At 51.0% G+C, this 23,894-nt stretch overlaps 2 protein-coding genes across 5 annotated transcripts; both read left to right on the plus strand.

Annotated features, from left to right (window-relative positions):
• Window positions 1–1,680: 1,680 nt before the first annotated feature.
• On the plus strand, window positions 1,681–22,732 carry SCAMP4 (secretory carrier membrane protein 4). Of its 3 annotated transcripts, XM_090289210.1 has the most exons (8): window positions 1,681–1,746; window positions 8,402–8,449; window positions 10,560–10,678; window positions 11,573–11,701; window positions 12,010–12,166; window positions 13,208–13,309; window positions 18,763–18,880; window positions 20,740–22,732. In XM_090289210.1, the coding sequence occupies exons 3-8, from the start codon at window positions 10,582–10,584 to the stop codon at window positions 20,917–20,919; spliced, it is 783 nt and encodes a 260-aa protein (XP_090145336.1). In that variant the 5' UTR covers window positions 1,681–1,746; window positions 8,402–8,449; window positions 10,560–10,581; the 3' UTR covers window positions 20,920–22,732. The 3 variants fall into 3 exon arrangements, with proteins under 3 accessions (XP_090145336.1, XP_090145338.1, XP_090145337.1); XM_090289212.1 differs by lacking the exon at window positions 13,208–13,309; XM_090289211.1 differs by lacking the exon at window positions 10,560–10,678.
• Window positions 1,683–7,303, plus strand: ADAT3 (adenosine deaminase tRNA specific 3). Of its 2 annotated transcripts, none has more exons than XM_090289208.1 (2): window positions 1,683–1,746; window positions 5,739–7,303. In XM_090289208.1, the coding sequence occupies exon 2, from the start codon at window positions 5,873–5,875 to the stop codon at window positions 6,935–6,937; it is 1,065 nt and encodes a 354-aa protein (XP_090145334.1). In that variant the 5' UTR covers window positions 1,683–1,746; window positions 5,739–5,872; the 3' UTR covers window positions 6,938–7,303. The 2 variants fall into 2 exon arrangements, with proteins under 2 accessions (XP_090145334.1, XP_090145335.1); XM_090289209.1 differs by having other exon boundaries at window positions 5,856–7,303.
• Window positions 22,733–23,894: the final 1,162 nt, after the last annotated feature.

Raw genomic sequence — 23,894 nt, forward strand, 5'->3', positions numbered from 1 at the left:
GCTCTGATTGATGTGGCTGAGTTGGCTGTGCGGTACATGAACTGAGAGTGGGAAAGAGACAATCTCCCACAAAAAAAAACTGCGATGCCAGGTCCAGAAGGGTAGCTGGGTGCTCAGCGGGCAGAAGGCAGATGCTACCTGTATCGGGGCTTCCACTTTAGGGATGCTAATCCACTTGCATTTCTACCCAATCCAAGTCCTGGAAACATTGGTTTAGGTGGTTCCCTCGCCTCTTCCTGATCAGGGACGAATGCTGCATAATATTCCACTGTGTCATGAACCAGATTTTCTGTATTCGCTCATTTGTTGATGAATATTTCATTATTCCACCCTCTGGCTATTGCAGAGAATGCTACCGTGAACATGGGTGTATAGATATCTGAGTGCTTGCTTTCAAATTCTCTTGGGTATATCCTGTACCTAGAGTGGAACTGCTGGGTCACAGGGTAATTATGGTTAACTTTTGGAAGAACCACTAAACTGTTTTCAAAGGCAGCTGCACAATTTTACATCCCTACCTGTGCCTTTTTGGCATTTTGAGAAATTAAGAACAGGCAGAAAATTATGTTGAAGAGATTCGTTTAGGGGGAGGGAGTAATTCTTTTTTTATGTGCAGAAAATTTAGGTGTTTTAAAAAGACTTTATTTTTAGAGAGAGGAGAAGGGAGGGAAGAAGAGAGGGAGAGAAACATCGATGTGGGAGAGAAAAATCGTACCTGCTGTGACCAGGGACCAAACCTGTGTGTGCCCAGACTGGGAATCCCATGGGCGATCTTTCACTTTGTGGGTCAACACCCAACCAACTGAGCTACACCAGTCAGGGCTAGGCATTGTTTCCAATGACGTGCCAGTCAGAGATTACCATCAATATATATTTTTTAACTAATCAGCAAACAGGGGTCCTTTTAGACCTGGGTTTTTCTCTTTGCTTAGCAAAGAGGTTAAACCAGGGTTTTCCAGCCTCTGCATTGTGGACATTTGGGGCCGGTTCTGTTGGGGGCACCGTCTTGTATACCGCAGGGTGTTGAATGGCATCCCTGGCATCCAGATTTTGATGCCAGTTGATGTCTGGTGCACCTCCCAGTCACTATAGCCACAAATGGCCCCAGACACATCTCTTAGTGCCCCTTTGGGGTAGGGTGGGACAATTGTCCCTGGATGAAAATCACTGGTTTAAACCTATTTTACTAGATATCAGTAACTGGATTTGCTCAAAAAACGAGCACGTTTTGTCCAGGAAAGTCAAAAGGTCGCCTTGCCCACTGTACAGATGGGAAAACTGAGTTCAGGAATCGGCCAATGACCCAAACCAGAACTGGAAGCTGATTCCATCCAGTGGGGCAGCCCCTGAAGAACTACGTGGCAACAGCAAACTGGGCTCGGTGAGTAACTGCTGCGGGTGTCGTGTGCCCCTATGACTCAAGTGTCTTACTCTGATTTCCCAAAAAGCTGACTCCTCACCCGCCCGGTTAGGTCTTGAACCAACAACTCAGCACACGTCCGCGCTCCTGCGGATCGCTGGACCAGAGCCTAGGGAGGGTAAGACACAGGTCGAGACTGGGCGAGACGAGGCGGCGCCGGGTTGCCCTGCGGGGCTTGTAGTCCCAGCTCCGCCTCCCCCTGGCGTCGACCCCGCCCCGGGAACTACGCTCCCGTCGTGCTCCGCGGTGCCAGGCGGAGGCTGAGCGAGCGGGCGGGCTGGTTGCTAATATTTGGTAAAGCGTTGCGCTCACGCCTTTCTCCTCAGGTAAGCGCGCGGCCGCCGAGTCTCGGGCTCTCGTGTCCCAGGCTTCTGCGAAGGGCGGGCTAGGGACGGCCACGGGGGTCTCGGCTTCAGGGGGCACTGGCCGCGCACGGGCCAAAGGGCAGCCGAACTGGGCTGGCGCGCGCCTCGGACCGTCTGGGGAGCGTCGCGTGTGCGTGTGCGCGTGCGCGCGGGCCGGCTCCCTGTGCCCATCGCCTTTCTGCGCGTGCGTGCGCCCCTGAGGTGCTGCATTGAGACCCCGTGCGTCCAGGGCTTCGGCGCGCTCTGCCTCCGGGATGCTGGTTGACCGTCTTCTTCCGCTCCTTAGGCAAGGGTCCATAGTCTTTCCTGTGTCCTGAACATTGATGATTTTTTTTCTGATGCTTATGGGAAGTGTGAGTGTTCAAGGCCCTTTAAAAAAAGAATCCTCACCCAAGGGTATGTATTGACTTGAGAGAGAAAGAAACATGAATATAAGAATAAAAAACATAACTGTGGCCTCCCGTTGGTGACCTGAGGGGGATGGAACCTACGATGTAGGTATGTGCCTTGACCAGGGATTGATCCCATATCTTTTGGTGTAGGGTGGACACTCCAACCAACTGAGCCACCCGGCCTGGCTCAAGGCTTTTTCTTAACCGGAATAAGGGGGTCTTTCCCACACCCCACGTCCCCAAGATTCTTGAACTTTCAGGCACAGAAGGCCCTCTTGTAGGATACCACGTCCGGCAAATAAACACTCAGGACACCTAGTTGAGTTCGAATTCCACAAAGAAGGAATAACTTTTTTCTTTTAGTGTAAGTATGTCCCAGAGATTGCATTGGGGCACACTTACACTAAAAAATTATCCCTCATCTGGAATTAGAATTTAACAGGGTGTCCTGTGTGTTATCTGGTGGCATGTAGGAGCTGGTTAGAAATGCAGATTGTGGACTCCTCCCCTTTGTGGGGTCAGGTCCCAAAAAGTACATTTAAAACTGTGGGTGTGTCTGAGGCTTCAGCACTAGTTGTTGCTTCTGCTCAGGTCTTCCTACCCTACTTTGCTTGCCTTCCAGGCCCTGCTGTGGGTCACCACCTCTGAAGAGGTGGATTTTCTCACTTTCTGCCCCTGCATGGTGGTGATGACTCACAGAGGGGGAAGCTGCAGTGGGGGTGAGGACAGGGCCAGGTCCAGGCTCCAGCCTTCCTAAACCAAAGATAAGTCCTTCTGCTTGAGGTTTACATTGTTGCCTGCAGAGCCTGACTCAACTCACTGAATAAGCACCATTTCTTGTGTCCCTCCCAGAGCCAGAGTCCATTCCTGCTGGGACCCCCAGGCCCACTGCCTCCCCCCCCCCCCCCCCCCAGCGTGCTGCTGCCAGTGTCCCCAGGAATTCCAGCACACACCTGTTTTCCAGTTCGATGCTATGTGGGGGGTGGTTGTAAGCTGCTGAGGGGACTTGCAGTTGGGGGTCTTATCTCCCTGGTCCACCATACATACCCTCCAGGGACTGCCAATGCAGTTGAGCCTTTCTGGCCTTGGATAGTTGGTGCCCAAGGCACCATAACTGTGACCAGGTCATCTGAAGAGGCTGTGGCCGCCCCCTGGAGACCAGAGCACAGGTGATTTTTAGAGGCAGCTAAAGCTGCAGGCAGAGGAGATGGACATACCCAGGGAAGGGACTGAGCTGGGTGGGACTGCAGAGAGCTGGGCAGGGGTAGGGATGGTGTGGGTCATGGGGGCAATCAGGGCACCTGGAGCTTGGGGCTTTGAGAATGGAAAGAGGAACCCAGAGCAGCTGCTGCCTCCCCCTGTGCTTCAGATCCCTGGATGTGTTTAAGCAAAAATATTTGTACATGTTCAGTTCGCAGGTGGACTGGTGTTCCCTGTGGGGCTTTTGGGGTAGCGGCTCAGATGGGTCACCCTCTGTGGAACCTGTATATTTCTTAACTATAGAGTGGGCTCAGGATCCCTCTCTTGCAGAGGAACTCAAAAGGCAGAGTCAGTGAGCTAGTGAACTCCAGCTGAATGCCCTGGTCAAGACCCTCCACCTCAGGGAGCCTGGTCTTGTCCTATAGAAAGGGGACAGTCCCAGGTTCTCCCTCCCAAGTCATTGGGAGGAGTAGAGGAACCCACTTATGGAGGTGTGAGGACGCATGGTATTACATAAAGGCAACTGTTGCCTGAGGCAGGCCTTGTTTGGGGTCTGCTGACCTAGTCATTGCCAGATGTCCTTACCCCTTCCTGTTTTCTTTCACAGCAGCTTTCCTGAGATGCAGTTCACTCATTTAAAGTGTACATTTTAGTGGTTTTTAGTATAGTCACAGGGTTGTGAAAATGTCATTACTATCTAACTCCAGAACATTCCATCACCCCAAAAAGAAACCTGTCCCCATTAGCAGTCACCCCCACACCCTTTCACAGTCCCTGACAACCACTAACCCAGTTCCTATCTCTGTGGATGTGCCTGTTCTGGTCATTTCGACTAAATGGGATCACACTGTGTGGCTTTTGTGTCTGGCTTCTCTCACTGAGCATCATGTGTTCAAGGTCCTTCTATGCTGTGGTGAGTGACTGTGCTTCACTCCTTTTCGTGGCTGAATATATTTCAGTATGTTCAGGGACCACATTGTGTTTATCATCTGTGGATGGACATGGGTTGTTTCTATCTTTTGGCTGTTGGGAATCCTGCCGTTGTGAACATGTATATACAAGTTTCTGTGTGGATGTGGGTTTTCAGTTTTTCTGGGCACATACCTAGGACTGGAGAGGAGCTGCTAGGTCAACTTCTGTGGAGGACGAATATCCATCCTCCCTTGAAGTTGGCTACCCAACTATATATGTCCCAAAGGCAGCTTCCTTTATTTGTCTCTCGTTTTGGTCAGACAGAGATTGAACTCTCAAGAGGGACAAATAAGATTGTGTCTATCTTTTGCTTGCAGATAGTGAGAGCTTTCGTGGCCCAGGGCAGGCCATGCGGGGTATAGGGTCCTGGGCATGGTGTGTACAGGCAGCGGATTTAGAGTTGGCACAGTGGACTCTTCTGTGGGCCCCGCACAGCACAGGCGTTATGAACACATGAGGGGCACCCTTCTTCACACGTTCCACTTCTCATGGCTGCCATTGGTGCCCGTGTTCACTATGTTTGTCAAACTTGTATTGTGAACTTAGGAACATTGTGGTGAGTGAGGACCTCACATGCCTCTGAAGGGCCTGGATGGTAAATAAATGGGGGCCCATTGGGCCAAGGAGTAAGCCGCAGGGCATGTCATGAGCAGGAAAAGCCCACAATTGTTAAATGATTTTAATATTTCCTGTTCACAGGAAAGAGACAAGCTGGTCCATTCCAAGTACCTGGCTGGGCAACATGTTCTGGGTGGGCAGCAATGCCTGAGCGCCTCTGGAATCCAGTTGAGGTTATCTGTGGTTTGTCTCTAACATGCTCCAAGGCAGCTTTGACCAATAGAGATATAATATGAGACTCATACATAATGTTAAGTTTTTTAGAAGCCATGTTTTTAGAAAGTACAAAGTAACAGGTGCAGTTTATTTTAATAACATATTGAAGTTCACCTAAAACATGAAGTGTTATCTTTGCAAAACGTAGTTGATATAAAAAAAAATTGAGGAGGTAGTTTACATCCTTCCCTTCATATTAAGTCTCTGAGATTCAGTGTGCATTTTTTAAAAATTTATTTATTTTTTTATTTATTTTTAGGGAGAGAGAAAGCGAGGGAGAGAAACACCAGTGTGTGTTTATCTCTCACATGCCCCCAACTGGGGACTCGGCCCACAACCCAGGCATGTGCCCTGACTGGGAATCAAACCTGTGACCCTTTGGTTCGCAGACCAGCACTCAATCCACTAAGCCACACCAGCCAGGGCAGTGTGCATTTTTGTTCACTGCAGGTCTCAAAGAAAAAGGGGGGAAAAGTCAATGGTGGTTTTAAACTCTGCAAACCAAGAGTTGGTAGGACCTGAGTGAGGGCATCACCGGTGATGCATTTCACTTAGGCTGGAGCTCTTGGACAAGCCCTCAGATTCGACACACTCCTGGGACGGACTCCTCGGCTCACCCAGGCCTCCTGTGGCTGACAGATGATGCTCTGCTCCGATCTCTGTCTCCCACAGTCAGAGACCTGCCAAGGATGGACCCCCTGAACGCTTTGGAGCAGTGTGAGGACGAGAAGACCACGAGCCGAAATCAAGAGCCCACTCTGTGGCGAGCCCTTCCTGTCCTGTCGGAGCAGCAGTCCAGGGATGTGGAGCTGGTGCTGGCCTATGCTGCTCCCATCCTCGACAAGCGCCAGACCTCACGACTCCTCAAGGAAGTATCAGCCCTCCATCCGCTGCCCTCACAGCCTCACCTCAAAAGGGTTCGGCCAAGCCGTGATGCCAGCTGTCCACACGTGCTGGAGATACTGCTGTGCCTGGCAGGGCCGACCGCAGGCACACGATCACTGGCTGAGCTCCTCCCGTGGCCAGCAGTGGACCCCTGTGGCCTGGGGCAGCCCTTCCTGGTGCCTGTGCCCGCTTGGCCACCTCTGACCAGGGGTCAGTTTGAGGAGGCCCGTGTCTACTGGCCCACATCCTTCCACGAGGACAAGCATGTGACCCGTGCCCTAGCTGGGCAGCTTTTCTCTGCACAGGAGCAGGCTGAGATGCAGGGTCACATGGAGCGGGCTGTGCAGGTGGCACAACAGGCAGCCACCAGGGGCTTAAGGGCTGTGGGGGCTGTGGTGGTGGACCCAGCCTCAGGGCAGGTACTGGCCACGGGCCATGACTGTAGCAGCGCAGCCAGCCCCCTGCTGCATGCCACCATGGTGTGCATTGACTTGGTGGCCCAGGGCCAGGGTCAAGGCACCTATGACCTCAGGCCTCACCCTGCTTGCTCCTTTGCCCCAGCTGCCACCCCACTGGGCATCCAGACCATCTCTGTGCGCAAGCTGGATGAAGATATAGACGTGGAGGAGGATGGCCTCCCTTATGTGTGCACTGGCTACGACCTCTACATTACCCGCGAGCCCTGTGCCATGTGCGCCATGGCCCTGGTGCATTCCCGTGTGCAGCGTGTCTTCTATGGGGCTCCCTCACCTGACGGCGCCCTGGGCACCCGTTTCCGCATTCATGCGCGGCCTGACCTCAACCACCGTTTCCAGGTGTTCCACGGTGTGCTGGAGGCCCAGTGCCGCCAGCTGGACCCTGACACATAGGTGCTGTGCTTGCTGGCTCTGGACTGTCCTCTGCTCTGCTAGCCTCAGCCTCCTCTCAGATCCATGTGGGCCCTGGCTCCCTGATTGTCATCCAGGGGCTGTGATCCTATTTGTGGATTTTAGGGCCATGCCTCCCAGCCCTGGAGCCGGTGCCCACATGATTCCTGCCAGTGTGTGGGGCTGCATTTCTGCTAGACCAAGGTTTTCCCTGGATTGGAGCTTAATGGGGGTGTAGTTGGACCTCGTCACTGCTCACTGAGGCCTCTTTCCTTCGGCTGCTTTACTCTGAGTCCACGGATCCACTGGGGTTGTGTTCCCTTTGTTTCAAGTCTGACCTGTGAAAATAAATACAGCTCCCAAACCAGGTTGGTGTCTGTTGACAATTTTGGTCTGCTTCCATCGAGGGCCTCTGTGTGCATGGGAAAGGGAAGCTTCTGAATCCAATGTGAGCAGAGCCCTGCTCTTGGCCTGGGTCTGGAAGGGTGTGGCTGGCTGGGTTGTGTCTGGACTCAGCTGACCAAAAGGCTCCTGTGCGGCTGTCCCATTTCCTGTACTTCTCAGGTGGCCAGAGGAGTCGCCAAAGCCTGATCGCCACAGAGCAGTCAGCACTAGAACCAACTTGTTTGTGTGGGACATCCAGCAATCATACACTATCTGACCACAAAGGCCACTGCAGGGATTCCAGGATGTCCCTGTCCCAAGCCAACCCTCAAGCCCCTGGGGATGCTCCTAGGTTGTGGGGGCAGGGCAGGCACGGAGGCTCTACCTGGGAGGGAGCTGGTGCAGTAGACAGATATGGGTGGGGCATGAGCCTGCTGGGCCAGCAGAGAGAGCCAGCCAGGGCAGGACAGAGGGTCTCAGTGAGGACATCGATAAGCCAAGGGATGGGCCTGAGGCAACTAAGCTTCACTGGAACCTTCTTGCCTGGACTGTGGGTGAGAAACACATTCCCAGGGCCCGGCCCCAAGCACAGCTCCTGGCTCCCTTTGGTGCAAAGTGTCTCCTGCACCTTCACTTGGGTTGCAGTGGGGGCCTTGGCCCTGCAAGGCTTGTAGGGGTGAAGACTACAGACCAGAGAGGTTTGAACCCAGTCTCGGTGATTTGGAAGTCGGGCACTGTTGCCATAATTAGGCACTCAGAGCTGTCTGTGGATAAAGGGTAGGGGAGGATGAGGTGGCAGGAGGGCAGTGAGGGTGGTCACCAGGTTCCCAGGAATGGCTTGGCTTCAGGCTGGCCTGTGCGTGGCAGGGGGGTGCAGCGTGACCCTTCTGCCATCGCAGATGCTGCTAAGGGGGTTCTGAGTGGGGTCGCACGTTAGGGGTGGCCTTTCGGGTAAGAACCCAGACACCCCTGTGAATAGCCTGGAGGTTAAGGCTCTTCGCTGCAGCTGCATGGTCCTGCAGCTGGTGTTGGGATCACCTGGCAGTCACGGGGACCCCCTGACTGTTGCTATTTCCCCTCCAGGTGGCTGCGGGCTTCAGCCTGACCAGGTCATCACAGCGAAAATGTCAGGTGAGTGTTTCCTGGGAGCCCTGGGGGTTTCTGTGTCTCTCTTCCTCTGGGAAGTGTTCCTGGGTGGCCAGACCCATTATGATCACTGCAGGCCACCTCATTTTACTTCCCCCATGATGGCTGTTGGAGTCGCCTCCCAATACTGAGCAGATGACAGGGAGGCACCTGGTTTCCACGTGAGCTGTCAGCTAGGATTTGGCCCAGCCAGGCCTTTTGCTGGAGCTCATTTTGTTATTGACACCAAAGGGTGGACCCCAAGGTTTGGTCACCTGGGTTCATGCCTATACATGTAATATGACACTCATTTCCTCATGGAGGCTGCAGTGAGCCCCCAGGGTGGCCTGTCTCATCCTGCTTGGAAATGGGCAGAGCATACATGTGAAGTTAGGTGGCCCATGGTCAGCCCACTGGTGGCAGAGCTGGGATTTGAACCCAGACCAATGGGTTCCAAGTCAGTGCAGAATGTTTTCATCTATGAAACAGGGTTTCAAGGGGCCTCGAGATTCAACTGGTGGTTTTTCTGCCTCTTTCATGTCACAGTGTGTGCTGGTGGGACTGACTGCTGGAAACATTACCCCGTTCTTGTGGGGGTTTGATATCAGTCAGGCAAGGAGAGAGGTGCTAAGGGAGCAACAGGACTTGGGGATGGGTGGCTGGGTGGGGAGTGTTATTGGGGCCTTGGGTGCCTGGCCTTAGTGCTTGGCCGCGGACCACAAGTAGGGTTTGTGACCAGTGCATAGCTGGCTGTGTCCATTCTGGGGAGATCCCTCTGGGCCGGCTCACTAGGAGGGCAGAAGGCTGGAGGTCCTACCTCTCATGGTCTCCAAGAGATCCAGCAGGCAAGCTCAGGACACTCCAGGCTTCTGTGTTATTGGGTTGGCCAAAAAGTTCATTAAATGCTTTTGTATGGTGGCTCTAGTAGTGATTAGTTGTCTTTAACTTCATTAGAAACAATTTTGTTAGATTGTATCACGACAGCTGTCATATCAGGGTGCACTTTTTTTAAAAAAAGATTTTACTTATTTTTAGAGAGATGGGAAGGGAGGGAGGAAGAGAGGGAGAGAAATATCGATGTGTGAAAGATACATCGACTATGTGTGAAAGATACATCAACTGGTTGTCTTTCGCATGCCCCTAACTGGGGCTCTGGCTTGCAACCCAGGCATATGCCCTGACTGGGAATCGAACCGTCAGCCCTTGGTTCATAGGCTGGCATTCAATCCACTGAACCACACCAGCCAGGGCAGGGTGCACTTTTTAAAAAGCTTACTGAAATTAGTGAATTTTTGTGTAGCCATTTTAATATTGAAGATGGAAGAAGACATGCAACATTTTCAGTATATTATGCTTTATTATTTCAAGAAAGGTAAAAATGCAACTGAAACACTAAAAAAGATTTGTACAGTGTATGGAGAAGGTACTGAGACTGATTGAATGTGTCAGAAGTGGTTTGTGAAGTTCCTTGATACTATTGTCATTTTGGCCAAATAATTCTTTTCTGTGGGGCTGTCTTATGCATTGGAAGATGTTTAGCAGTACCCCTGGCCTCTTACCCACTAGAAACCAATAGTGGGAGATAGTCAACATACTTAAAATATCCAAATCAATGAAGTTATTGGTGAAAATGAAAAATGTGATTTCTTTATATTATGGAAAAAACTAAACAGACTTTCTGGCCAACCCAATACTTGGTAAATAAGGGTCAGGCTTTTCAGTGGCCCATAAGGTATGGTTGCCCACATAATCCTCCTTCCACCAGCCCCTGATTTCACTGCTCCTAGACAGGTAGGAGCTCACCCCAGGGCCTTTGCACTGGCAGCACCCTCCCCCAGAATTCACTGTATTCCCTTCTTCACCTCCTCAAGTCTTTGTTCAAAGGCCACCCTTCAGTGAGGCCCACCCTGACCCTGCTTTTAAGTCACAGCTAACTGACACTCCTAGCCCTGTCCCTAGTGGTCCCCACCTGCTCTGGTGGTTCCTCTTTACAGCACTCAGCATGTCTCAGTACACTGCACAGTTACCCATCTGTCACAGTGGTTGTTGGTCCACCCTGTTGAGGTGGAGCCCAAGGACAGGGCTCCATGTTTATTGTCCTTTGTCACCCTGGCAGGTGCTCAGAAGCATGCCCTGTGATGGTGAGGATGAGCAGAAGCACATTGAGAGGCAGCAGGGCAGCACTGACATTACCCTGCTGTTGGTCAAATCATGTCCCCAAAAAGACATGTTCAGGTCCTGACCTCTAATACCTGGGAATGTGACCTCATTTGGAAATAGGGTCTTTGCAAGTGTATTTGTTAAAATGGGGTCACACTGGAGTAAGGTGGCCCTAATGCAGTGACAGTTGTCCTTACAAGAAAAGGGAAATTTGGACACCAACAGGCAGAGGCCATGTGACCGTGAAGGCAGACACTGGGGTGATGTGGCCATAGCCAAGGACGCCTGGAGCCCCCAGAAGCTGGAAGAGGCAGTAAGGACCCTTCCCTGGAGCCTTGAGAGAGAGCATGGCCCTGAGACACCTTGATCTCAGACCTCTGGCCTTCATATTGTAAGGGGATAAATATGTTGTTTTAAATCCCCAGTCTGTGGCTGTTATAGGATGCTTATAAATTCCAAGTGCCAGAACATTCCGTGGAGACAGGTGTTAACAGTTCCTGGTCCTGCCTGAGTCTGTGAGTTTCCTGTGATGGCTCCAAGAAATTACCACAAATGTAGTGACTTAAACAGGATTTATCAGGAGTTCAACATGGTCATGGGGCTAAACCCAGGTGTGGGCAGGGCTGGTCATTCCCAGAGAACCATTTGCAACCTTTTCCAGCTTTTAAAGGTGCCACTTCCCTGGCTCATGTGCTCTTTCTGTATCTTCACAGCCAGAAGCACAGGCTCTTCCATCTCTGACTCTGACCCTCTTGTCTTCCTCTTATGAGGACCTTGTAAAGACACTGAGTCCCGCTGGGAAATCCAGTATCACCCCCATCCTAGAGGCATTGACTTAATCCCACTTGTAAAGTCCCTCTGCCATGTGAGGCAACGTGTATGTATACAGGTCTCAGGACCAGGATGGAGACATCTTTACCGTGCTGCCCCCAGCCTGATTTAGTTTCGTGGTGCTCTGTGTCCCCATAGAAAAGGAGAACAACTTCCCGCCACTGCCCAAGTTCATTCCTCTGAAGCCTTGTTTCTACCAGAACTTCTCTGATGAGATTCCCATTGAGCATCAGGTCTTAGTGAAGAGGATCTACCAGCTGTGGCTCTGTGAGTGGTGGGATGGGATGGGGGGTGTGGGGGGCTCCCTGCACCACTGCAGAGACCCAGGCCATGAAACTACCCTTCCTTGGGCTGGAAGAACCTGAAGTTTTTGTAGTAAATCTGCTTTCCGATAAAATTCTGTCATGGAGGAGGCATGGTGTGGTGGATGGAACAGATGGGACCGGCTGGGCAGGAACTTCTGTTCCCCTGAGCCTTCTCTGGCCCATGGTCTTGGTGCAGCAGGGCAGAGGTGTCCTGGTAGTCGTGCCCTAAACCCTAAACCTCGGTTCAGCCTCCTTACCTCTCCTCTCCAGTCTACTGTGCCACACTAGGGGTCAACCTCGTTGCCTGCCTGGCCTGGTGGATTGGAGGCGGCTCGGGAGCCAACTTCGGCCTGGCCGTGCTCTGGCTGCTGCTCTTCTCTCCCTGCGGCTACGTGTGCTGGTTTCGGCCTGCCTACAAGGCCTTCCGGTAAGTGGGGGTCTGGCCATGCCCTTGTGGGGCCTTGGGATGTCTATGTTGGCAGCGGGCTCAAAAATGAGTAGCTAGGATGCCCTCAACCACATGTGTCCACCTCCATGCCGATTCCTGCACTTGGAACCTGCACCTGCTCTGAACCTGTCACCCTAGCCCAGGTGCTAGTAATTCTCCTCCTCTCTTGTCCAGTTTGAATTACAACTTATATCAGGGTCTGCACACTATTACCCACAGATGCCTTTTGTGTCATGTTTTTTAATAACTCTGTTGACTTATACTTCACATTCCACACAACTCACTCAACATTTGAGTGTTTTTAGATTCTTCACAAGGTTGTACAATACCACCTCCAATTCCAGAACATTCTCACTACTCCAGAAAAAGCCCCATCCCCCTTAGCAGTCACCCCCATCTACTCCCCAGCTCCTGGTACCCATGAAACAAATCCACTTCCTGTCTCTGTGGATGTGCCTGTTCTGGACATGTCACATAAATGGAATCACGCACTGTGTAGCCTTTTGTGTCTGGCTTCTCACTGAGCATCATGTGTTTAAGGTCCTTCCATGCTGTAGAGAATGTCAGGGCTTCACTCCTTTTCATGTCTGAGCAATATTCCAGTGTGTTCATGGACCATACTGTGTTTATCCATTCACCGGCTGATGGACACTTAGATTGTGTCCACCTTTGGCCATTGTGAATCCTGGTGCTGTGGACATTCGCTTTCTGCTGGCTGAGGTGTGTTTATCCCTACAGGGTCCCTAAATCCCATCCTTAGGAGGCAGGAGAGGGTCTTAGACTCCTTGCTAGAAGGAACCCATCAGTGCAGTATCTTCTCAGAGGGGCAGTGTTTATGCCCCTCATGGTCAGAGTCTGGTGTGAGCATGTGTGCAGTAATTTGTGCATGTAGATGCATTTGTTGGTACTTGAAAAGGGGAGAACATTTCATCTTTTGCTGTCCCTGCCTCACATCTTCCTCTGGGTTGTTGTTACTGAGAGGCTGGGGCAGCCATAATAGTTGTTCCTCTCTCTCTCCAGAGCTGACAGTTCCTTCAATTTCATGGCGTTTTTCTTTATCTTCGGAGCCCAGTTTGTCCTGACTGTTATCCAGGCTGTTGGCTTCTCAGGATGGGGTGCTTGGTAAGTCAGTGAACATGGCCCCTGTGATGTATGAGAGAGCACATGTGCTAGTCGGTGCAGGCTGAGTGCTGTATTGTCGACCCCAACTTCTGATGGTTTCCTGCTTTTGTAAATGCTTCAAGGAGGTGCTGGGTTGTGGGGTAGGATGTCTGCTGCACACCAGTACCCAGTGCCTGTGTGCAAAGGCTCTGCCCATACTGTGCTATGAGTGCTTGGTCACCAGCCACGCTGGCCACGGGGAAGAGACCTGGAAGCAAGGGCTAGCAGTGTGTCCTGGGAGGAAGAGTTCAGAGAACACCCATCTGTTACCCCACTGTCTAGAGAGATCCGGCATTCTGTTTGCTTGATTTTAGGGTTTCATACAACATTCCTGTGGCTGCTGTAACAAATTACTCCCAATTTAGTGACTTACAATGAAACGAACTTCTCATTTCCAGTTCTAGGGAGTTCAACACAGGTCTCATGGGGCTAACCCCAGGTGTGGGTGGGGCTAGTCCTCCCAAGGTTCCAGGGGAGAACCATTTCCAGCCTTTTCCAGCTTCTAGAGGCGCTGCATCCCTGGCTTGGGGCCCCTTCCTCCATCCTCACAGCCAGCAGCACAGCCTCTCCCATCTCTGACTGTCCTTTCTGCCTCCCTCCTGTGAAGACCCTGTGACGACACAGAGCTTCCCAGGTAATCCAGGGTCATCCCCATTTCAGGACCTTAACTTAATCTCACCTGTAAAGTCCCTTTACCATGTGAGGTGACATGTCCACAGTTCCCAGGACCAGGACATGGGTACCATCGGGGCTGTTATGGACCACAGGTGGTGTCTTTAGCATCCAATGTTGGGTAGGCATCTGGGGTGGCTCTCTTCACACACGTACTGCCTGGGAGTGTCCTTATGTGCTTGGTCTCTTGATTAATTTTTCTCCAAACATCAGGAGCTCATTCTGTCTGTGCAGTTATAGCTCCCGATTCAGGGACATTTTTTGTGTGTCACGTCCTGGAGTCTTGCTCTACTTTTTCTGGTGTTTTCTGAATTTTGTTTTGGGGTTCCTTGTGGTCATTTCTGTGGTTTTACTCCCTGTCACTTCCTTGTGTCCACTGGGAGAGCCACTGGGGCCTGTCTTCCTCAGCAGTGAAAAGTCATAGAGTCTCATTTTTTCCTTCAGGCTCACATGGGTTTCCACGGCCTCTCCAGCACCCCCTTCTCAGTTCCTTCCTTACTGTCTGTTTCCTGCTATGTCTTCTGCTCTACTCTGTACGGAGTCTCATAATCATCTGCTTTTCACAAGAGATCATTTCCAGAATGCATGTCCCTGCATCTTTCTGTTGCTCTTTCCCACTCTGTGTGGACCCTGAATACTGGGTTTCTTCTTGGCTCATGCCCTCCCACATTTGGGTCTGGAGGGCTGGTGAGGTACTGCCTCAGGGCCCCTAGGACCACTCCAGGTGCAGGGATTTGTGGTGAAGACCCCAGGACTCAGCAGACAGTTGTCCTCTTGCCTGTGGTTTATACAGAGACAGGACAGCACAATGAGCCAAGGGGAAAGGTATAGGAGGCAGACGGGGTGGGGGGAATCAGGTGCAAACTTCCAAGAGTCCTCTCCCAGTGGGGTCCCACAGGACACACTTAGTTCCCCAAAAACAAGCCACAACAGCATGCAAAAGATGTGATACCCAGGATTCTTATTGGGGTTGGTCATGTGGACGCCTCTCTGCTTGGCAGGTGCGATTCCTAGATTCCAGGAGTTGAGCAGGTGCTTGGCGTGAACCACATGTTTACAGATATCTGAGAGCCAGAAAGCTCTCCTTGTCAGGGAGGGTGCTAGGAGCGCCCAGAGTCCAGTTCCAAGATGTTCTCCTACCATCTCAGTTCCCACCATGGTTAGGCACAGTCACCCTTTTTCTCCAGGGCTAAGTAGTGCCGGGCTGTGGGGCTGGGGAATAGGTGCCAACCATCTGGGGACCTCAGGGAAGGGACTGTCAAAGTGTTTTCCTCTAACGTGAGATTAAGAAGAGGAAGAGAGTAATGATGATGGTGGTGCTTGTGCAGGTGGGGTCTGAGCACCTCTGTGGGTTGACTCTTCTGCTCCTCCTAAAAGGGTGTCATTGCCCCCATTCTATAGAAGAGGAGACTGAGGCCCAGGACAGGCAGCGGAGATGGGAGACTGGTATCCAAGGCCCCATCACTTCCTTCGATTGTATGGCCAGCAACCCTTCCTTGCTCCCAATATTCTTGCACTTAGACCTCTGGGCTCTGCAGAGGGGACATGGAGGACACTGTTTGTAACCCCTTGACCTCCTCTGAGCCCAGTGCCAGAGTGCTAGGCAGGGAGCTGGGACCCCAAGGTTCTGCAGCTTCAGAAACCTGTGCTTGCTCTCTCCTGAGTCTCATCCTCTCTGTCCTCCTGGCTCTGGGTAGCTGGCAGTCCCAAAGCTCACCATCTGGGGGTATATAGACCTCAGACTCCCATGGGGACTTCCTGGTGGGGAGGGAGCAAGGATCAGTAGGGACAGTTTTCTGAGGATTCCCAAGCAGAAGGGATGCTCTCAGGAGTGCCCCTGTCATGGTTATCCGCTCCAGCCAGTTCCTTGTGGTGCAGACCTTTCACTCTCCACACACTCCTGGTCTGCTCTGCAAACACATTCCTGTCAATCTGTAAAGGAGAAGGATGCTTTAGAATGTATTAATGCATTACACATAAATATGACCATGATTCCATCCCATACCTGACTCCCACAGTTGTTGCTTGAACTCTCAGGTGCTCAGAAGTGTTTATGTTCTTATATTTCCTGTTCCTTTTTAAATAGTCTTTTAACTCTGGCTATTTTGAAGTTTACAGAAGATGCAGAGACAGGACAGAGCTCTGCCATCTACCTGTCACCCTGACACCTTTGCCTCCACCCAGACTGCAGGCTCCATTTGTGTTTCTGCAGCATTTCCACGAAAGCCCTTTATCTATTTGGTTGTCAGTTTAGCATTGTGTTCATGTCAGACCCAGGTGAGCAGTGCCGGTTTCTGTGGATTGGTATCTCTCTCTGGCTCTCTGATCTGCGGGCTCCACTGTCCTATGCAGTGTCCCACAGTTGGAGTTTCTAGAGTAATAGCTTTATTGAGATACATACCACAGACCAAAAATTCACCCTTTAGGTGGATAAACCAGTATTTTTATTACATCCATAAGGTTGTGCAGTCATTACCTCTTACCTAATTCCACAATATTTCATCACCCCCAAAAGGAAACCCTGGTTCCATCAGCAGTCACCCCCCATCCCTTCTCCCAGCCTCTAACAACCATTAATGTACTTTATCTCCCTGAGGATTTGCCTATTCTGGACATTTCACATAAATAGAATCACGCCCTGACTAGTGTGGCTCACTTGGTTGGGCATAAATCCCCAAAGTAAAAGGTCACCAGTGTAATTCATGGTCAGGGCACATGCCTGAGTTGCAGGTTTGATCACCTGTCAGGGTGCAAGAGAGAGGCAACCAGTTGATGTTTCTCTTTCTCCCTCCCTTACCCAGTCTCTAAAATAAATAAATAAATAAATAAATAAATGCATTTTTAAAAAATGGAATCACACACTGTGTGGCCTTTTGTGTCTGGCTTCTCTCATGAGCATTATGCTTTCAAGGTTCATCCATGTTGTAGTGGGTGTCAGTGCTTCACTCCTTTTCCTGGCTGAGTAATATTCCAGTGTGTGGATGGACCACACTGTCTTTATCTGTTCATCAACTGATAGACACTTTGGTTGTTTTTACTCTTTTGCTGCTGTTAGTAGTGCTGTTGTGAAATATCTTTTTGTGTGTGTATGGATATGTTTTTTTGTTTCTCTCAAGTGTACACGCAGGAATGGCATTTCTGGGTGACATGGTAACTTAATTTTAACCTGAGTTGCTATCAGATTCTCCCACAGATTTTGCAGGTTGCGTCCCCTACTGTCCTTCTTGTGCTCTGTTCCTTTCTCCCTGGTTCTGGCCCCTCCAGCCCCTGGCCAAGTGGCTCTGGGGGAGCACTTGGCGCCCCCTGGTCTCCCTGGCCCTATCCCTACCCTCTGTGCCCAAGCCTCTCTCCATCTTCCTGTTCCTCATGTTGCGTGTCTTGGCTTCTCTGGATACAGTTGGGGTGCAGCAGGCTCACTCCCTTGTCTGTTTGTAGCTGATTGAGGCCAGTTTATCACCAGCTCTTCTGAGTGATGTCATTCTGGGTTATAAGTGTGGTTGTTCTCTGGGAAGCTGACAGTTGCCAGCTCATTCCTGAGTGAGTCTAGGAGGTGGTGCCTTGGAGCAGGCTCCCTCTTCTATGTTCCCAACTGTGGGTATGTTCACCCTCCTCAGAGACCACAGTCCTTGGTCTGGGGCCTCCACCTACTCAGCCCCTTGTTCTAGGGCCCCAGATCTGGTGAGAGATCCCCAGCAAAGACAGTGCCTCCTCCCTTCCCAGGAGCCTGGGGATACTGCCCTCTTTCTACCGGAGAGTGTCTAGCCAACCCACTTGGCCCAGCCCTAGCTGCCTGTCCATTTCACCCAGCACCTACCTGAGCCTTTCACTGCCTGATTTTTCTCACACCCCTCAAAATGGAAAGCAGTGTGTATAGAATGTTCCCCCTTCATTTACAGAGTGGGAGCAGGTACTGTGTTCACATGTGCCTGTAGTATACATATATGCACACATACATGTTTTCATAAACAATCTCTAGAAGGATAACATAGCAGGTAGATCATGTTGGTTCCATCTGGGCTGGGGAGAGGGTTTAGCAGGGGAGAGACTGTTTATTATATATTCTTTTAAGTTTCCTGAACCTTGAACCATGTGGTTTTACTAATTGTTAAGAAAAAATGTTCTCAAAAATACTGTGTTTCTTGCCTGCTCCTCCCAGACGCAAGCATGGATAAACAGGTGGATGTTATTTATGTGAGTTAAGGATGTGCATGTTTCATAGGACGACCTTGCTGTGCCAACTGAGCTTCAACTTCCTTTTTTTCCTCTTATTTTTTTTCCCATCTCCTTAGTATTCTGTTTTGTGGCTGTAGCATAGTTTATGTTCTTCCTGTTCCCAGCCAGTGGACATGTAGGGTACCCTCAGCTTTTCATTATTCCAAAAGATTGCTGTAGCGTAAATTCTTGGAAGTAGAATAGTTGAGGTAACTAAATCTTTTTATTGCTAATGCCCCATTGACCTTCATAAAGGGTTTATGCTACCACTAACAGAGTGGTATTTGTGTCTCCATTTTCTCCAACACATGACATTTGCCTATATGATGGTAGGAGAATGATCCTTGTTCTAACTTGTACATCTTTATTGGAGGGTTTGGGCATTATTTTGTGAGTTTATTGGCCCTTCAGTCTTCCTTGTGAGAATTGTCTTTTTCTTATTAGTTTGTCAGAGCTCTTTACATATGGAGGGTAGCGATCCCTTGTCTGGCAGACATGCTAGCACCCACACTCTCTCTTTCCCCTTGCAGTGGTTGGCTGGCAGCAATCGGATTCTTCCACACCAGTGTTGGGGCTGCCGTGATCATGCTGTTTCCGGCCATCATGTTCACAATGTCAGCTGCCATGATGGCCATTGTGATCATGAAGGTAAGTCCTCTGGGTCCTGAGACATCCAGCTTCTTCCCATACATCCTCTCACTTGGTCCCAGGACTCATCTTATCCCCGTTTCAGGAGCAAGAGACTTAATGTCCAGGAAGTGACGTGATCTGCATCAGTAGGGAAGTCCCCTCAGAGTCTGAACCCTCAACTGCTCAGGCCAAGACCCCCCACCTGTTCCATATCCATGGTGGCCTTCCAAGGAGGAATGACTTGGGGAAATGACACAGTGTGGGCTAATGATAACTACATCTGCCTTTAGGGGTGCCCCCAGCACACGCAAGTCACAGAGTGTTGTCCAAGCTGCCCAATCTGTCTACACTGGCTATGTGTTGCCATTTGTAGTTAAATTCAAATTAAGTAAAAGTAAACTAAATATTCAGTTTGTTCATTGTGCCCAGCTCATCCCATGTGCTCAGTGGCCATGTGGGGCTGGTGGCTTCATGTTGACTGTTTGCAGCATTATGAAAAACTCCCCTGGATTGTACCAATCCTGATCGGTGGGGACTTCCAGTGAGAAACATTTGCACTGTAGTCCTGGAGGCATTGGCCACTCGAGGGTTGTCCTGGCACCATGTGAAAGCCAATGGGCGATGACAAGGTTGATGATGTGTCCACCCCAGCCTTTCTGGAGGTGGCCATCTGCTGCAGGCACAGGGGTGCTACTCAGGGAGGCTGGCCACATGCTGGGCTGCAGGATTGCCACAATTTTTAGAGCTGGGTGTGGAGTCCCTCCCAGCCTCCTTGCCATGTGGTTCTAGCTGTTCTAGCATGCTTTCAAGCTGGGCTGTTTAATTGGTGCACTTGGTTGTCAGCGAGGACAAAGGAGTGCTTTTCTCCCCCATTTTGCATCCCAACATCCTTTCAGTTGTATGGACAGTCTGAAGGGAAACATCAACACAAACCATGAATGTAGTTAAGAGATACCACAGGTGAATGCTGGCAAGATTCCAGAGTGAAATCCACAGGGAAACTGAGGTCACATCCACCAGGAACTTTTGCTCAGCAGCAGCCATAAAACAGAAATATGAGAGATATAAGCCGGGAAAAATTCCTGCACAGTATGGGAGAGAAAGGGTTTATGGCTCAAAGCAGACTGTTCCCCCCAAAGATACAGGTGACTCCCTCTTTCGGGGTTCCCAGGGCCTCCCTAGGTTTGTAGATTTGCTGGGAATACAGTTGCATAGAAGAGGAAAGATATATTTCAGGGAGAACAACAAAACCGTTTACTTCCACTAGTAATCAAGAGCTTCATGTTAAAACAAAGTGCCATTTTCTTGGTTATTGAATTTGCCAGGAGTTGTAGAAAGAGAACAGCCAGATGTTCCTAGTGGTGCATCTGGAGGCAGGGAGACGTAGCCTTTCTGGGTGGTGGGGAGTCAGTGGCCTGTTCCCAGGGCTCTCTGCTGAGGAAATCACCACTAGTACCCAGCGATGGCTATGTGTGACGTGCAGGGTCTAGGGCCTGACACTCCCATGTCAGGAGGCCATCAAGTGATTATTATACAAGTTTCTTGTGGGTTTCTAGAACCATGCCAAGCCATTGCCTACAAGTATTCAGGGAGAGACAAGCCCCAAATCCATGACAGGACAAGCCTTTCTCCATGACAGATGGGCTGTGGGCTTCACAGGACAGCAGAGGTTGGCACCAAGAGGCACGAGGAGGCTGTGGCTCAGGGCTTGGTTTTCTGAGTTCACGATCTTGGATTCTATGTTTTCTAACATTAACACAAAGACCATTCTGTGGCTTTTGTAATTCTTTTAAGAACAGCTTGACCTTAAACATGAGCTGCCTCCCTGTCATTCACAGGAGTGCTAATCTCTTGTCTTCTGCTACCACCCTCTACAGGTGCACAGAATCTATCGGGGAACTGGTGGAAGCTTCCAGAAGGCACAGACAGAGTGGAACACAGGCTCTTGGCGGAACCCACCATCTCGGGAGGCCCAGTTCAACAACTTCTCGGGGAACAGCCTGCCTGAGTACCCCACTGTGCCCACCTATCCAGCCAGCGGCAGCCAGTGGCCTTAGAGGGAACTGACTGGCTTTGCCACCCACCTGCCATTGCCATCCCTCCTCCATCTTCTCTTCCACTCCTGCAGCCATGCTGGGGCTGGTGAGGCCCTAGGCATCTGTTTCCTGTCTTTCCCAGGTGGCAGGTAGGCCCCTCCCCCAGCCAGGACAGCAGCAGGGGTTGGTGGCCACTGGGAGCTCCCTCAGTTGGGATGGCTGACCCCAGCAGTTCTCGGGGACCCATGCTAGTGCTCATCTTGCATCCAAGAGCAGAACTCCTGGCAAGCACTCTCAGAAGACAGCCAGCTGCACCATTTGGCAGAAGGACGCCACTCTTGTTCCTGAAAATGTTTGGTCACGTAATGTCCACTGCCACAGCCACACCCTCTCCACTTGGGGTCTCAGAGGGCTGAACCTCAGCCTCCCCAGGAAATTGGAAGCAGGCTGGCCACCTTCCATCCCAGGACTGGTGATGCTAAGAAGGGCTCCTTGAATCCCCCCACCCCCATTTAGGGCCATCACCCCTCACCCAGTGCTCGGGAAGAGGGGGATTTCTCAGCACCAGGTTCCCTTCCATGCTGGTGACAGAGGCACTTCCATGTATAGCCAGGTCCTCGACGTTTTATCCTCTAGAGTTCTCTGTTCATTTGCAGGTGGGGGCTCATGGGATGGCCAGAGGCTGGTTCACAGCCTCAGTGCCAGTATCTCACCTTCTCCCTGTCCATCTGTCCCAGTTGTTTGCCTCCAGTCTACCTGCCCACGGTCACTCTCCCCCAGGGACACTCTTTCCCCAAATCCTGGTCTGATTGTATCCATGCCAGGAACCTTGGCAGGATGTCCATCTAGATCTGAAACCTGGGATGGAATCCTTTGAGGGGAGGTATCTGCTCTCCCTCCACCATACGAACAGGAAAACAGGTGCATCTCAGAGTGCATATGGCCTGGAGGTCACCATTGGAGGCCTGAGTGCTGGGCCAGACATCACTTAGGCTGTGATCCATACCGTCCCTTCCCGGATATGTGGAAATAGATAACATTTCTCAGAGGAACAGCCTTGTAGGAAGAAACAAGATGTGACAAATCTCTGTGCCTTACTGAGGAATCTAAACACTGTCACTTCTTTCTCCCCCGAGATTCTTCTAGCTCTGAGGTGGAGGAAGCAGATATCCTGTGGGCATCACCAAAGCACCTTTGTGAATGGACTGGCTGAGGGAGGTGTCCTGATGGTCTCTTAGCACATTGGCCAGGCTTCCATTAATGTTGCCCCTCAGCTCCTGACTACCTGTCCCTTGGGGCAGGACCAGGGACCCATCCCTGTCGCACCATATGCTCTGCTGAGCTGCCAGTCTCTCCAGAAGCTCTGGCATGGCCAGAAGGTGTTCTCATACACACATTTGCTCACTTTGGTTTCTTGGACCGAATACCACATGTATCCAAGGGTGGCCAAGGTCCCTGAGGAAGCACTCAGGCCTAACTCTGGGTGTAGTCCTCTGGCTGTGGTTTCCTTTGGGACTGTAACCACCCCAGCTGACAGGCAAGACTTGAGGGGGCCCTGGAGGGCTTCCAAGGGTGGGTCCTGAATGGAAAACACAAGCCTCAGTTTCCCAGGTTCTAGGTAACATCCCCAAACCAGCTTCCTGCAATTGACAGAGGGTCCACACTGCACTAACTGGACTGAATCTCATTGTGACTGATTAACCAGAGGCAGGATGAACACACATGAGCGCCCTTTACCTGCTGCCCCACTGTATTTGACACCTTTGTTACATACATTGTAGTCGTTTTTGTTACTTGAAAATATTCTGGAAATAAACACATCCTTTCTGCAGCAGACCAAGCCTTCAAGGGCCTGTTTGTGGCTTGGGGGTGGTGGTGGTGGTGGTGGTGGTGGTGGTGTGGGATGTGTGTGTGTGTGTGTGTGTGTGGTTTTACCGCTCCTGGGCCTTCCTCCTGTCAAGTACCTCAGCGTGTTTGGCCTCCAGCAGAATAAGACCAGGACCAGCCTGTGCACCTGCACCCAGGTCTTATTGATGGGCTGCCCCTGCCTGCAGACTGCCCCACAGACAGCAAACCTCCCTGCACACCAATGATGGAGCCCAGCACTGTGCACCCCAGGCATCTTCACACTCACGTGATGTCTGTACACCACTGCAGTGTGGTTTCCTTCAGGTTTTTCTTTTAAATCAACTTTTTAAATTCACATTCAACAGTTCTTTTGAAAAAGGAAATTCACAAAACAATTGGTTTGCTTGTGTTATCCAAAGAGCTGAGGTCCGAGGAAGCCCCATAGTATTGTTTGCTGACTCCAAAGAAAACTCAGAGGACCTGGCTGTGAAAGACATGGGTTTATTAGGGTTTATGTGCACATTAGTGATGGCCAACTGGTGAAGTTTTCTGCCAAGTCCCACCCGGCCAGCAGATGGGCCACACCAGGGGAGGCTGGCCGGTGAAATTTTAACTGCCACCCAGACTTTACCAGTACAAGCTTATAGAGTACAGAAAACAAAGCAAAACAGCATGCAGGGGGAGGGGGACATGCTCGTGTACAAGCTGTGTGAGATCAAAATGCAAGCTGTTTCTCTACAGTTTACAGTCCAGGCTCACATTTGAAAACAGTTTCTGTTTGGTCATTTCTTGACTGAGGTTCTGGCCAGGCTCCTGAGGTTGGTCCCACAGTCCTCTTACTGATGGCCTTCATCATATTCCTACAGGGTGTGAGGGGGAGTTGGAGCATGGGAAGGGGCCCATGTTCTCACATACCATACAGCTTACCATGAAGGAAAAATAATGGTGGATGGAGCTGGATTAGAAATGACTCTGTCTTACAGAGGCCCAGCTAGAGGACCTCTCCCCAACCCTGGGGCTTGCAGGGGCCTGCTGGTGGCAGAGAGTGGATACCCCCTAGCAGACATGGGCAGAGGGCTGCATCTGTTATTCCACAGGACAGTTTGCCACCCATGGGATGGCAAAGACTCACAGAGAGGAACCAGACA

Source organism: Furipterus horrens, unplaced genomic scaffold (assembly GCF_987537825.1).
Source record: "Furipterus horrens unplaced genomic scaffold, mFurHor1.1.pri manual_scaffold_10, whole genome shotgun sequence".
Lineage (NCBI taxonomy): Eukaryota > Metazoa > Chordata > Mammalia > Chiroptera > Furipteridae > Furipterus > Furipterus horrens.

What these genes read in the sequence shown, in the direction of transcription:
- SCAMP4 (XM_090289210.1), top strand. Translation starts at nt 10,582, where the DNA reads ATGGTGAGGATGAGCAGAAGCACATTGAGAGGCAGCAGGGCAGCACTG. An exon ending in CCCCAAAAAGACATGTTCAG is followed by an intron (nt 10,679 to 11,572) that starts GTCCTGACCTCT and finishes GTGTCCCCATAG; the next exon opens with AAAAGGAGAACAACTTCCCG. An exon ending in TTCTCAGGATGGGGTGCTTG is followed by an intron (nt 13,310 to 18,762) that starts GTAAGTCAGTGA and finishes TTCCCCTTGCAG; the next exon opens with TGGTTGGCTGGCAGCAATCG.
- ADAT3 (XM_090289208.1), top strand. Translation starts at nt 5,873, where the DNA reads ATGGACCCCCTGAACGCTTTGGAGCAGTGTGAGGACGAGAAGACCACG.